Source organism: Periplaneta americana, chromosome 3 (genome assembly GCF_040183065.1).
Source record: "Periplaneta americana isolate PAMFEO1 chromosome 3, P.americana_PAMFEO1_priV1, whole genome shotgun sequence".
Lineage (NCBI taxonomy): Eukaryota > Metazoa > Arthropoda > Insecta > Blattodea > Blattidae > Periplaneta > Periplaneta americana.
Window position 1 is genome coordinate 150,768,738 of NC_091119.1, and position 14,377 is coordinate 150,783,114.

The 14,377-nt window shown below is 35.3% G+C and overlaps 1 protein-coding gene across 1 annotated transcript in view; it reads right to left on the bottom strand.

The window, feature by feature from the left end:
• Nucleotides 1–14,377, bottom strand: part of LOC138697057 (uncharacterized) — a 52,296-nt gene that overhangs the window by 14,641 nt on the left and 23,278 nt on the right. Inside the window, exons 13-14 of the mRNA XM_069822652.1 lie at nucleotides 13,094–13,634; nucleotides 2,801–2,890 (exon numbers count right to left, since the gene is read on the bottom strand). Coding sequence (XP_069678753.1) covers nucleotides 2,801–2,890; nucleotides 13,094–13,634 — 631 coding nt within the window. The remainder of the gene's footprint in view (nucleotides 1–2,800; nucleotides 2,891–13,093; nucleotides 13,635–14,377) is intronic.

The following is a 14,377-nucleotide window of genomic DNA, read 5'->3' on the forward strand; positions in this document are numbered from 1 at the left end:
TACAGACGATTTTCGTGGTAAATCGGAAATTAACTGTGGATTTTGATGCAGAGAGTTCCAATTTTTCCAATTTTAAGTACAGTTATTAGTAAGGCCCGGACTTTAATGAAAAATCATCTTTTTTCTGAGTAGACTGAGACGATGCATAGTACCAAATAAGTACATTCTCCAATTAAATTGTTAGATCTATGGGGTTTTTATAGGTTATTAAAATGCATTTTTCTATGTTTTCCAGATTGAAGTCATTTTTTTAAATTTAGATGTAGTTGTTTAGGTTATTTTCTTCACTTTACAGATTTTTATAGGTCATTTTCGCGTTTTCTACAGTTAAATTTTCATTTTTACTTTTTTTTTAGCTAAAGTAATCATCAGTATTTCTAAGTCAGCATTTTCCTTATGAGTCGTTCTTGGGCTAGCCGATATCTATTTGCAGTGCTCATTTGTTTACATTAGCTGCATCATATTTTATCTGTACCAGTTTTAACCTTTCTCGGCCTAAACACGTGAAATAGAGAAAGAAAAGTTGTCACATGAGTGGCTACAGTGCTGGTGAATACTCATTTTATTGTGTAACATTTGCTCTTGTATTACATCATCCTCAGGGAAGAATTGTGATACTTAACAGTTTAGATTTACCACTTGTGAAGTCTGTGATGTTTTACAGTGCAGTAAAATTGACATGCCAAAACCAAAACTGTCAACTGCAAGCCATTTAAGGCAGTATGTGTCAGAATTCGGTGAAAACATATTCTCAACTGGTGGGACTATACTATTCTGTAAAGTGTGTGTGAAATAAAAGTCATCGCTGCAGATAAACAATTTACCTTGCAATAACATATTGGGGGCCAGAAACATCTGCGATCTCTTGAAAATGTGTCTCAATTACTGTTAAAAGAAACTGCTTCCATATCAAATAGCAACTCATCTTCCTTTTATAAAGAACTGTGTGAAAGTCCCAGTAAGCTATGATTTGCAATTGTATTAACCTACTTACCAAAGGAAGGCCCGCTTAACTAAAAAATAAGTTTCAAAACCTATTTCTGACTTTATTTGTACAGTGCCTAGGTATTGTAAGATAAATTCAACGCCTTGTTGCACTCGTCACATCCTTAACAAATTTATGTCACACCCATAACAAACAACAAATCTTATCTAAATGACTATGTAAGAGATACCTCATTACCTGTACATTCTTAGAAAAATAGTGATATTTACTACTCTCAACATAGTTCAGAGTTATTCATTAGAATGTTTAAGGTCACAAATCTATGTCCGAAAAATATCACATCCGTAACCAAGGTTTAAAGTTAAATACTTGTTAGAACGATTTTTTTAAATCTATTTGTTGGAGGTGTTTGCTCTTCTTGAGAATAAGACATTCCATTAATTGGTGTTCTAAAATAAACATTATATAGCCTATTGGATTAAACTTAATTAAAAAAAAAAATTGAGTGTAAATGTAACACCCGTAACTATGGAATGGCCCATTGGATAAAAATAAAAGGTATAAGACAATGTGCCGAATAGCCAGTATTTTGTTAGGAGAAGACTTCAGAATTAACATTTCTGAAGAGGATTTAACAACCAGTGACAGTATTTTTTTCAAATATGCTTCCATTACATCTGTGGAAGCAGAAAGAAGTTTATCAAAGTATAAAACAGTGTTAGCTGACATCCACCGATTTTTTTCTTTTGGTAACTTGAGGATGACTATGGTGGTGCATTGCAATGCTAGTTGAGGTAGGTGTTCAGTTATTAATTTTTTCATATTATTTTAATAGAAGTGATCTAGTGATAACGATTTCAGTAAGTGATACATACCTAATCACACTAGGAAAGTGTGTTCTACAATACAGCTACTTATAATCATTAGACAATTATTAATTATATAGACCAAAATTGATAATTTTCATGAAGTCGTTTTTTTATTACTGTTTTAAGTCATTTTAAGAGAATGTTATATATCAATTTTTGGAAATGTTTAGGTCATAAACATCCGGCCCTAGTTATCAGCAACGGACCGCCGGTATTTTACAAGTTATGTGACAAGGTTTGTGGGTTAGTTGGGGGATATCTAAGTGACATGATGTCGAGAAATATGTGAAGAGATTTCAATGATTTAAGATCCTGGAGAAACGAGTGCCTCACGTCACTTAGATATCCCTCAACTAACTTACCAACCTTGTCACATACCTTGCTAATTACCTTAATTACATTTTATATATAATTGACTACGGTTGCTAATCAATTGGAACTATTTAAGAATATCTAAACGTTATTGCAAAGCAATATAAGGACCATAGAAATGATTTGTCTACATTACTATATGTTTTTCGATATGTGCAGAAGTGATTCAAGTACATTGCCATGATATTCTGAAGCTGTGTCAGTAGTTTCCACTGAGCTATTAGGAACAGGAATTGGAAACAAGGGAAGGGTAGAAGATACAGATCTGCAATACATTAAGCCATATAAATCATGACAATAGTATTGATTCCATTTACATTTAATGAACTTCGTAGATGCGTCACAGAAGCTTGCGTAAGTAAAACAGAGATTAGTCAAAATACCAAGGCCTAATGAAGGGTTCTTTCACGTCTCTCGACGTGTGATTGGTGTATTTGCTACCCACTTCTTAAATGAATAGTAGATACATAACAGTTAATGGTCTACGTTCAATTTCCGACGTAGCCATCAATGTGACATGTAAGGTAACAAAACTTGTATTGTAATCACTAGTCAGATTAGAAAAATCTTTCATTCTTATGTTATTCATAATTATAGATGCATAAATACTCACATAGTTTTGTGTTGTTGGTGAAGATTACGGTTAGTTTTGTCTGCAGTAAAAATTGGACATACGATAGTTGTAAATTTTGTATGCTTGCTCCTGAAAACAAGAACATTCGAGCAAAAAAATTAAGCTATAAATACTATAAATCTTGGACTGCAATGCTTTTATAGCCAATTACAAATTTCTTTCCGGAATATAATGAATTTCATACAAATTTTCAGTTCTACTCACCACCTCCGCAAGCACAACACACCAGATCACTCAACTAGGACCTACTTTCGGTTGGTGTAGCGTAGGAAGAAATTACGTGTCTAGTTATAGATATCCTGTTACCATAAAACATGTTAGTTGTATTTTAAACATTAAATTGAGTCATCTTTTCACTGCGAATACGTTGTATTATATTTAATTTTGCATATACAAATTATGACAATACAATTTATTGCTCTACTTTCTATGCGGTTAAACACATGTGCAGAAAGGAGAAAAAAGGTAGTAAGCAAACGGAAACGGATATTACGATCACTACTTTGAAGTCATCGGAGTTTGTCGATGAATGCATTCTGTGAAATGGCTATTAATTGACATTTCATTGCAAATGAAAATCCAGATTCGTGCTTATCCTGCGTCTGTTCAGATTTCGACGAACCACTTGATTAGATTTTATTTACATATATCGGTATTACTAAAAGCCGAATTATATAATTTTAGAAATGATTATTGAGAAATTATTTTTCCATATAATGTAGTTACCAGTCTTTATACACTACGTAATATCTAATAATTCATTTAAATACTGTAAGGCAAATAACTTTAATTATTTTCATGTTCTGATTTGGGAGAGTATTTGTGTATGCAAATGCAATTGTAAAAAAAAAATAATTAGCCCATATTCCTAGAAAATGTAAAAAAAAAAAAGCTTAAACATGTCTAATCGCTTATGTTCTTCAATAAAATTGAATATAATATTGTTGAAGTCCCTTATTAACGGCGCTGTATCAACTATACTTTAATTAAAATTACTTTGTGATCCCCAGCTGATGCATCCTGAGAGCAATGTTGCCATACATTTCACTCTTCCGATACTTGATGCGGGCGCGCGATCTGTCGGTATGTTTCGAAACTAAACAAACATCATGTCACGGAAACAAAATTACAAAATAAATACAAATAATAAAATATAAAAAATAACAACGAAACAATTAATTAATTAATGGATTAAACTACAACAGTACCAATAATAACTATGTAATAAAACAGAACAAACTCGTTTATGTTAGCTAGGAACTGGTTGGAGCAAAACTAGTTCATGCTACCTCTACCATAGACAAAAAAAAATAAATTTCTACACTGAATTCCAGATAGGAAACATATTGAGGTAGCCTAAACAAACATTTAATGCAAAATACATTACGCTGTTGTGATATGTAATGTGATTTGTCACCTAATTGCAGCGCGCGAACTCTCCACGTGTGTTCGGTATAGTCTGCAAAAATGAAAATTAGTTTCCGTAAAGACAAGCATTGCATTCTAAAAATTAACGCATTTTTTAAATATCTTGTTGATGAGTAGTCCAATTTTTCTACATAAAGAGCGATGTGAAGATAACAATTTTGATAACTTCATGAAAATATTATTATGCAGTCATTTTAATGCTGCTGCCTGTGCAGTCCATCACGCTATAGCATAAACTCTGATCTCTATAGTTGCAAGTGTTTCTGTTCATTGTATGTTCAGTATAATATTAATAATGTTTATATGCTTGTATTTATAGGCACGTACATGAGAGATAACTTTGTCTAAAGTCTCGGCATTACATTCGGAGTGGTATGGGAGGTGGTAAAACTGCATCCTTTTGTTTACCTCAATATTTTTCTTATTTGGAATTCAGTATAATTTAAGTATTTGACCTTCTAGCAGAAACCGATTAATAGACTCTTTTCAAACTATTGCAATTATGTTTTTGATAAACATACGAGAATATTAACTTCGCATAGTTTCTTTTATTATTTGAATAAAAACAATGAATATTAATAATTAATTACTAATTCCGCCGTAATTATAAATAAATAACATTTCAATTTTTTAAAAGCCAATACACATAGGGACTCAAGTCAATGAGCAGACGAAAAAGAAGAGTGGGCTTGTTTATAAAATGAACCGGCAACAACGCGACACTGACCCTTCTCGGAACGGGCCGCAATTTGTTGTTGCCAACGAACTAGAAAGAGCCTATAGAGGGGCTAGCTTGCCTTGTACAGCGCTCTGTTTGGTGCCTCCTCGAAATACGGCAGCCATCCAATAAGCACCTACTGTTATCTAATTTCGTCTGCTTTCCATGTGTTTCATATGGAGATGACAGCCAAGAAAGACGAAGGATGTATTATATTTCAGCTAAATTTTATGAAGTTAAGGTACTGTATAGTTTTACTATACTTGTTTTTTTTTTTTAAGTTGGGACATGACAGGAGCGTTGTGATCGGAAAAACCGAAGACGTTGTAGTTATATATCTAGACACACAATTGGCGCTGGTGTCGTGTACAAATTTGAAACCTCTCGCGCAGGTTCGCGCGACGCCATGTTTGGGGAGCACGAATGATTGTTTCTATAAAGCATTCGGAATTTAGATAATACCATTGAGTATATAGGCGTTTTCTTAGTGGATTTCCTCCTCCCCTGTAATATAACTAAACTTACTTACGTATTTTCTAACGTATAATATAAAATAACAGAAGTAAATCTAAATATTGTAACTAAGCATTGTTTTAAATATAAATGCCTTATATTGCTCATAAATAGACTTATTAGTTTATTTCTATTTCCTATGACCGAATACATGGAATATTTTTACTTATGTTATTTTATATACGTTAGAAAATACGTAAATAATTTATTTAAATTATATTACAAAGAGAGGGATGTCCGCTAAAAATGGCTATATACTCAATGGTATTTTCCAAACACTTAACGCACTGTAATAATAATCCTCAGTGTTTTGAGAATCAGAGGCGATATGACTCTTCTACTGCAGACATTGATTGCAATTCCCTCATTCTTACATCATTCTCAATGACACAATATTGTCAAAATATAATTGTATTCATTGCTGGCTTAGTTGTTTAATCATTAAGAATAATATGGTGTAATAAATCTAAAGACTCAATTTATGGTACGTAGCCTACTAGCAGTAAACAAAATCTCTTTCATTTTTTTAACGAAAGAATAATAGGAGTCTTGTCATACCATCATCTGAGATTATAGAAATATGCCACTTAAGTGAAAGAGCGATTATACAGATGTTGACAGTTCAATTGCATATTATCACCCACTCTTACATCGTGTGAAAAGAATGTGCTCTAGAAGTAGAACACTTGTACAATCTTTCTACACTTATAGGAACATATTTTAGAAAATGAATTCCAGATTCCTCTCGAGAATCATATTTTAAACTTGTTAAACTGACCATAACAGTACATAAAGATCTACTGGACTAAGGACTGTCGGTCCGGAGTCGCGCTCGGTCGCGGGTTCGATTCCCGCGGATTTCCTGGTTAGATTTTTTCTTATATCCCCAACCGTAAGGTGAATGTCAGGTAATCTATGGCGGATCCTTGGCCTCGTCTCGCCAAATATCATCTCGCTATCATCAATACCATCGATGCTAAATAATCTAGTAGTTGATACAGCGTCATTAAATAACCAAATGAAAGAAAGTACTACATAAAGAGCAGATGTTAGCACACAGCTTAAGGTTACCAGTACAACACGACTTTACATAAAAATGTTGTAAGACAATATTTAACGGAGTCAATAATAATAATAATAATAATAATAATAATAATAATAATAATAATAATAATAATAAATCAATAGCAAGATGTTCTGTACACTATGCCTGAGTTCTATTATATGACTAATTGACTAATTCATTCATGTAACGTTTATTTTATATTATAGCTGTGATAATATAATATGCTATTGCACGGTAGGCCTACTTATATTTCTGACTAAAACATTAGGTACGTGTTTCTATTTTACAGGTGTAGGAATATATTATGTAATATGGAAGCGAATAAATAATAATTGTTCATTTCTCGTCCACATCAAAGCAAATGTGTTTACAATATAGGCCTAATGTAAGGCCTTACACAGGCAGTGTTTTGTTAATAATGGTTAATACTAATAATTTTCTTTTCATCTGAACTATTACTATAATATGCATTTGTATTTCTGTTCGCTCTATATGTTGTCAAATAACTATACAACATCTTTAGTTACGGTATCAAATTGTTACAGTTTTCTGTCGTTTCATGTCAAACTAAAGGTAACTAAGGTTGATTATGTCTTTAACGTGGTCGCTTTAAATGTTAATATGATTTTTTTTTTTCATTTATCCATTCAGATTGATTTATAAGAGACACCAAACATATAGCCTATATTAAACATTCAGCATTGTATAGTGCAGCCGTCTGCTAGCCGGCGCTTCTCCCAAAGCATGGCTGCGGACGCAAGCTTCAATTTGTCCCTACTCTAATTTTCTGCGCAGCCTCGGCTGTAGGGCTCGGGAAAAACAACTGAATGTCACATAGCGTGGTAAGCATGTTGCTATGGTAACAATTGAGTTGCCAAACTTACCGTTCCTCTTGGCGAGTGCTTAATAGCTCTATTGGCGACATTTATTGTGCACACAATGTTAGCATTGGTGCGTTTCGTGTTTGATTCTCTGTCGATTTTTGTATTGTTTTCTTACCTTCGCGTCAATTGTCAATGAATGTTTTAATGTCAGCCATCTTAACAATTGCTAGCTTCCATCAGCTGGTAACATAGCACTGTAGTTCCAAGCTCGGCCGCTTAACTGTCATGTCCCATCTTTCAAAAAAACAAGTATAATTAGCAGCATTTTGTTGCACGCGTAAACTTGTAACAAAGTCCAGCTTACCCTACAGCAGGGATTCTCAACCTTTTAAAGATTGTGAGCACCGCCCACATGTAATAGTAAAGGCTGGTTCACAATAAACCGGGAACGGAAACGAGAATGAGAACGGAAGTAATGTTCAAATAAATGCATTTGAATGAATGGTAGTACCGGTATATACAGTCACGAAGCTCAATACGTAGTAAATAATGCATCCATAGACAGTTGCTAACTCTATTTGTCTATGGTTGCTAACCACTAGGATCACTACTATCGCCTCATTGCAGACAATGCGAAATAGTACCTGCACAGTTCCTAGTACCCTCATATACTAGAGCCTTCGTGACTACTAGACTGTGGTAACACTATTTGTTCTGGCTTATATAACAAAGTTTGAATTGAAAAATGGACATTAGGAGTGTTCGTGCTCGCGAGCACTTTTTTAATCTCATGACGAGAGCACTAAATGTCACTGAAAGATAGGTTAAAAACACCTGCCCTATAGTATGTACAGTATTTTTCTTGTTTTGCAGGTTCACTTTAAAAAATAAATAAGGAACTGATGAAACAATGGGTAATAAATATGGAACAAGGCAAATGGTATTCCACTGAGCATAACTTTTTGTGTTCATGTCAGAAGGGAAAATAATTTCAGGAACATATTTCATTAGGCCTATATTTACTATCACAACCATTTGGCTAAACAAGGATTCAAGAAGTTTATTCCGTCATAGAATGTAGGCCTAATAATTTGTTATAGCATAAATAAATGCTTTAAAATTACTTTTCCTATCTATATAACATATTTAAAAAATCAGTTTCAGCATCATTCTCTCTTCACCCACTCTTTCCAATACAGCTTCATTTCTTATCCTGTCCGTCAATTCACACATTCCATTCTTCTCCATATCCACATTTCAAATGCTTCTATTCACTTCGTCGTAATGTCCATGTTTCTGCCTCCATACAGTGCCACACTGTATACAAAGCACTTCACTAGTCTCTTCCTTAGTTCCTTTTCAGAGATCCGTACAAGATGCTTCTTTTTCTATTAAAAGCTTTCTTGGCCATTGCTATCTTCCTTGTGACTTCCTGGCAGCAGCTCATGTTACTGTTTATAGTACATCCCAAATATTTGAAACTGTTTGCTCTACTGCCTCATTTAGAATTTGCAAGTTTACCTTCTTTATTTTACTTCCTATGACCATGGTCTTCGTCTTATTTACATTTATTTTCATCCCATACTGCTCACAGCTGTCATTTAGCTCCAGTAGCATATCCCTTAATATCATCTCCTCTTCTGCTAACAATGCCATATCATCAGCATATCTTATGCAATTTATTCTTCTTCCTCCTACTATCACTCCTCCCATATTTTAAAAACAGTTGTTTACTAAATCCTCCAAGTAGATGTTGAATAGGGTAGGTGATAAAGGACATCCTTGATGCACTTCTCTTCCAATTTTACTTCTGACATATTATTTCTTCTTCTATCCTGACTTTGACTCGTTTCATATAAAGATTACTGAACAGCCTTCTGTCTTTCCAATCCACACCTCTGCGGTGGCTGAATGGTCAGATCTTCAGGCCGTCATGCAGGCGATCTGGGTTCGATTCCTGGTCAGATCTGGGACTGTTTCATTGAAAAAATTAATAGTGACATTTGTGGCGAACAAGGTTACAGTTGGAGTTTTTCCTGGGGTTCAGTTTTCCAAATTAGGCATTTACATCATTCTGTCACCATTTCTCCATCATTCCCCGAACACCAGCTGCCGACGCATGGAAGGTACTGACCTAGGGACGAGCGGGATTGCCTGCTCGAAACCTGGGCACACAGAAAACCTTAGTGTGGTCAGCAGGTGTGGTTTGGGTATGCGTCACCAGAGGGTCAGCGCAATAGATCTTAACAGGTCGCAGTGCTGGGCCATAGTGCCCCCCTCCGTTAAATTCAACTCAATTCCAATCCACATCTGTTTTCTTCAGGATCCCCATCAGTTTATTCCAATCTACTGTTAAAAGCCTTTTTTAGGTCCACAAATACTACATACACTTCTTTATTCTTCTCTAGGTATCTTTCGCAGATTGTTCGTAGCAGTCTACTTGCACCTCTCGTACTTTTCCCCTTCCTGAAGCCAAACTGCTCTTTCATCTTAGCATATAAACGTCGATTCAGTATTCACAAGAGAATCTTCGCCGAGTGTGATATCATTGCCCATTAATCGCAGTCCAAGAATTCATCTCACCTATATCTGAGTGTAAAAATTGTAACTAAGAATAACGGAACAAAATAAACATACAATCTACTATACTCATGACTTTCATTTACCCTGCAGCCCCAACCATAGTTCTATGTTTAAAAACTTGCAGCATAGCTCTATCATCAAGTACAAAAACCTATTAACAATAATCTAATCGAAAAGAAAGCAGAAGAGTTTAGGAATTGGGGACTTGTGAGAACGAAGCTGATTAATACATAGGTACTGGTCATTTACTTGTCAATTCGTAATATTTATGAAACAATTTAAGAAAATTGGATTATGTGTTCTGAACTGCTAATCACTTGCCAACAAGGCCCACAAATAAACTTCCTTTCTTAAGAGCTGACCTGAGAAACACTGTTCAAATTTGTGTATAAACAACAGATAAAGCATTATTATGGCAACAACAGATACCAATAAAGGTCTTTAGGTTCAAAATATGCTCCTACTTACTGCAACAGGGAAAGATAAAATAAGATATTCTCTGAAGTGTTTATGAATAACGTTTCTGTATTTTAATAATTCATGTCATGATGTAAGTAGGATATAGAGGGCATCAACAGTAAAGTCAGGAATACAATACTAAATCGTCGCTTTATAATAATTATAGCAATACAACTGAAGTTTCAAATCACAGAAGAATTAGATCACCTGTCCTCATGGCAGTTAATTAGTATGAAATTTATATTCAAATTTTTACTAAAAGATGAAAAATCCAAGTTTAGGAGCATGTGAAACATACTTACCCATTCCGACCTCAGTCCATCTCTTCCTACGTAATGTATTTATTTGTATTATTCCAAATCTCTTGTATTTTTATTTTTATTTTATTGGGTTATTTTACGACTCTGCATCAACATCTAGGTTATTTAGCGTCTGAATGATATGAAGGTGATAATGCCGGTGAAATGAGTCCGGGGTCCAGCACCGAAAGTTACCCAGCATTTGCTCGTATTGGGTTGAGGGAAAACCCCGGAAAAACCTCAACCAGGTAACTTTCCCCTACTGGGATTCGAACCCGGGCCACCTGGTTTCGCGGCCAGACGTGCTGACCGTTACTCCACAGGTGTGGACCAAATCTCTTGTATTTTCACCGCATCCCATATAAAATGTCTTTTCAGAATTTATTTTTAATCCCCATCTGTCATATTCTTCATTCAATTTTCTGAACATATACAGTCAGCTCTGGATATAGTGAACTCTATTACAGTGGACATTTGGCTATAGTGAACCTAAATCGTTGGTCCCGACCCGCATGCATTAAAAAGTACATTAATATTTCCGTTTATAGCGAACCTAAAACTAGAACGTCCCCAAGAAAATGTAATTTAAAAATGGCCAAAATGGTAATTCAGGAAATCCTTTCTCCTTTAAACTACCAAGAATATGTTCAGAACAAAATCTCAAACCTTTTACTCCTTAAGTGCATTGAAAGACAAAGGATTTGTTCAGCTTTCTGGACAGCTTGAAACATGTTAAAGAGAATAGTGTATGAAGTGAGGGATAAAGGAAGGATTGTAGTTCTGACTTCTTTAAAAGAGGTTATTAGAAGCATAGGAAGAAAAAGTGTTTTCTTTTGTAAAAGGGAGAAGAGTGATGACCAATGGGTAAATACAAGAAGGATTAGAGTATAATGGCCCTCAACCCTTCCTTCCGCATCTTTGTAAAAGTGAACCCGGGGAAATTCCAAGGCAGAGTACACAGCAGCATACCTCTAGTTCTAGTGGGAAGAGGTGCGAAATCGCTCAGTGCCTACTACCTACATGGCTAGATTAGATTCAAGTTTCGAACTGTGAACATCAGGATGTCGAAGAGTAAGGTGTTTAAGTTGGAAGACAAAGCGAACATTAGTAGGTACTGATATTGAACGTGGTCTAAACCCAAACGGGCATTAATACTGTATATATAGCAACGTCAGTAGTATAAAAACAGACACTTCGGTTTTAGTGAACCTCGGATATAGTGAACGAAATATGCTGGTCCGTAGAAGTTCACTATGACCAGAGTTGGCTGTATTCTGCATCATCATATTCTATTCACCAACAGGGAGACCCATTCCAGAACATTTTCTCTTCCAGATTTCCAGAGACCTTTGCAAATACTGTATATTTTGAATAACATGGGAGATATCGCGCTATTATACATATTTTGTATTGCAGTTATTAAGACCTTGTTGATTTTTTCATGTTCTAATACATACCATAATTTGGCCAATGGAACACTATCAAATGCTTTATCTAAGTCGACAAATATAAAATGAATCTGGTGTCCTAATGCTTTTTTTTTTCTTTAACTGCCTGACCACAAATACATGATCAGCTATTGATCTTCCTACTCTAAGTCCTGCTTGTATCTCCTCTTCTCTATTCTGGTATTCCTCTTCTAGAAAGTATTTCAGTATTCTTCCATACAGATGGCTAAATGTATTTAATACCGTAATTCCTCTATAGTTCTTGCATTCATCTCTTCTTCCCTTTAGCTTTTAAATAAAGATATAAAAAAACACATTATCAAACTGAATGTCATGTTACCAAGACAATCTTACAATAAATAATAAGAAAACAAGAGATAATAATTGCAATTTTGATAAATCTTTAATACCGTCATTTTACAGCTAGCCATGTAATACAATGGTACTGAGCTGCAGGTGATGCAGTGCAGTAGAAGGAACATCGTGTACATAAAGAAATTCAGTTATCACATGTAATTTACATAAAACAAAATATTACTTTCCTTTGGTTTCAAGAGATTCAAGATTGTGGTAATTATCTTCATGCGGCAAGAATACCAATTACAGTGAATCACAGATAGTTTTGAGATACCCTAAGTAAAATAAAACCTGAAACACACTAAACATGGGAACCACCTTCTTTTGTACTGCTACTAGCTCATTCCATATCACAGAGATTACTCCTCGATTCCACACAGCCTTATTGAATGCTTTCTGTCCAGTCTGGACTTGTCATATCACAGAAGACATTTCTACAGAACATAGAATAAGGAACTATATGATGAGTGCCTCACCTGGTGAGCAACAACTAAACTAAAACAAAATACTGATATGGAAATGTGTGACGTTGAGTCTCACAAATAAATATGTAAATGCATCCAGCGAAGTGCTCTAATTTTTAGCTGCTACATGATTGAAGCCGTATCCTCCACCCATTAATGGAGGCTGTTGTTGCTGCTGGTAATCATAAGGTGGGGGTGGTGGAGGCTGGGAGTTGAATCGATTAGGTAAGGACGCCGCTACCTGTGGTGGTATTGGTGGCTGGTAATACTTGTTACTTCCCCCTAACAGTGGAGGTGGACCAGATTTTGGAGGCATATTGCTACTACCGGCACCATTATAGCCAGTTGACATTTGCCCATAGCCTGAATTTCCTTGAGCACCAAAACCACCTGCAGACTGTCCTGAAAAGCGTGAGGACTTCCCTCCAGAACCCTGATCCCAACGGTTTCCACCACTTCGATTACCACGATCCCTATCGCCTCCACGACCACCTCTTCCACCTGAGTTACCACGTCCTCCTGCACCACCTCTACTGCCTCCACCACCACTTCCACGGTTGCCCCCACCGCCACGGCTTCCACCACCACGGTTTCCACTACCGCCACCACCACTGCCACCTCCAGCACCACTACCTCCCCAGCGACTGCGCCCTCCTGCAAAATAAATCAATACAAAAACTCATAAGTAAATCTAAGTGAATACACAATATATCTAGGGTGTGATTATTTTACTTTGATTTCGGTGATTAAAATGGTTTAATTTTGTGAGTATTTCGTAAAAGCAAGCAATTTCACGCATATTTCACACCCTAAAGAAACTTAAAATATAAATAAAATAACATTTTTTTAATCATTATTATTGAAACAATCCTTTTCAAACTAACAGAAAATTGTTTGCATCGTTAATTAAATTCATAATTCAATTTCATTCGACTGTAAAGGAGTGACTGCACTGCTTTCTTAACCGTATGAAGGCAGTTGTTCAGGGAAAGAGAAATTACTTTTGTCTGCTTGCATTGTTCCTTGGAAGTAGTCCTGAAACTATGTGTACATCATTGCCAGATGTCACATGTATGTAATGCTGAATGATCAAACATGTACAAATGTTCATGTATATTGAAGAAAGAGTAATTTTTCGTGCAAATTCTCTATAAAACCTTTTTTGTTGAAAATATCGTGATTATGAAGTAATTTCGTGGATTTCTATAAATTTCGCAGAAATTCGCTGATATATTTCACTTAACTTCGGACTTTCATTAAGGGATTTACATATTTCATGCATAAACTTAAGTTTTTAACACATTTTGTTAATGCCAAAAAATCACCCTAATATATCTCATTTCAATGCATAAGTGTAAATATCTGTTACTTATTAGGTCATCTCATAAGTAGGTCGG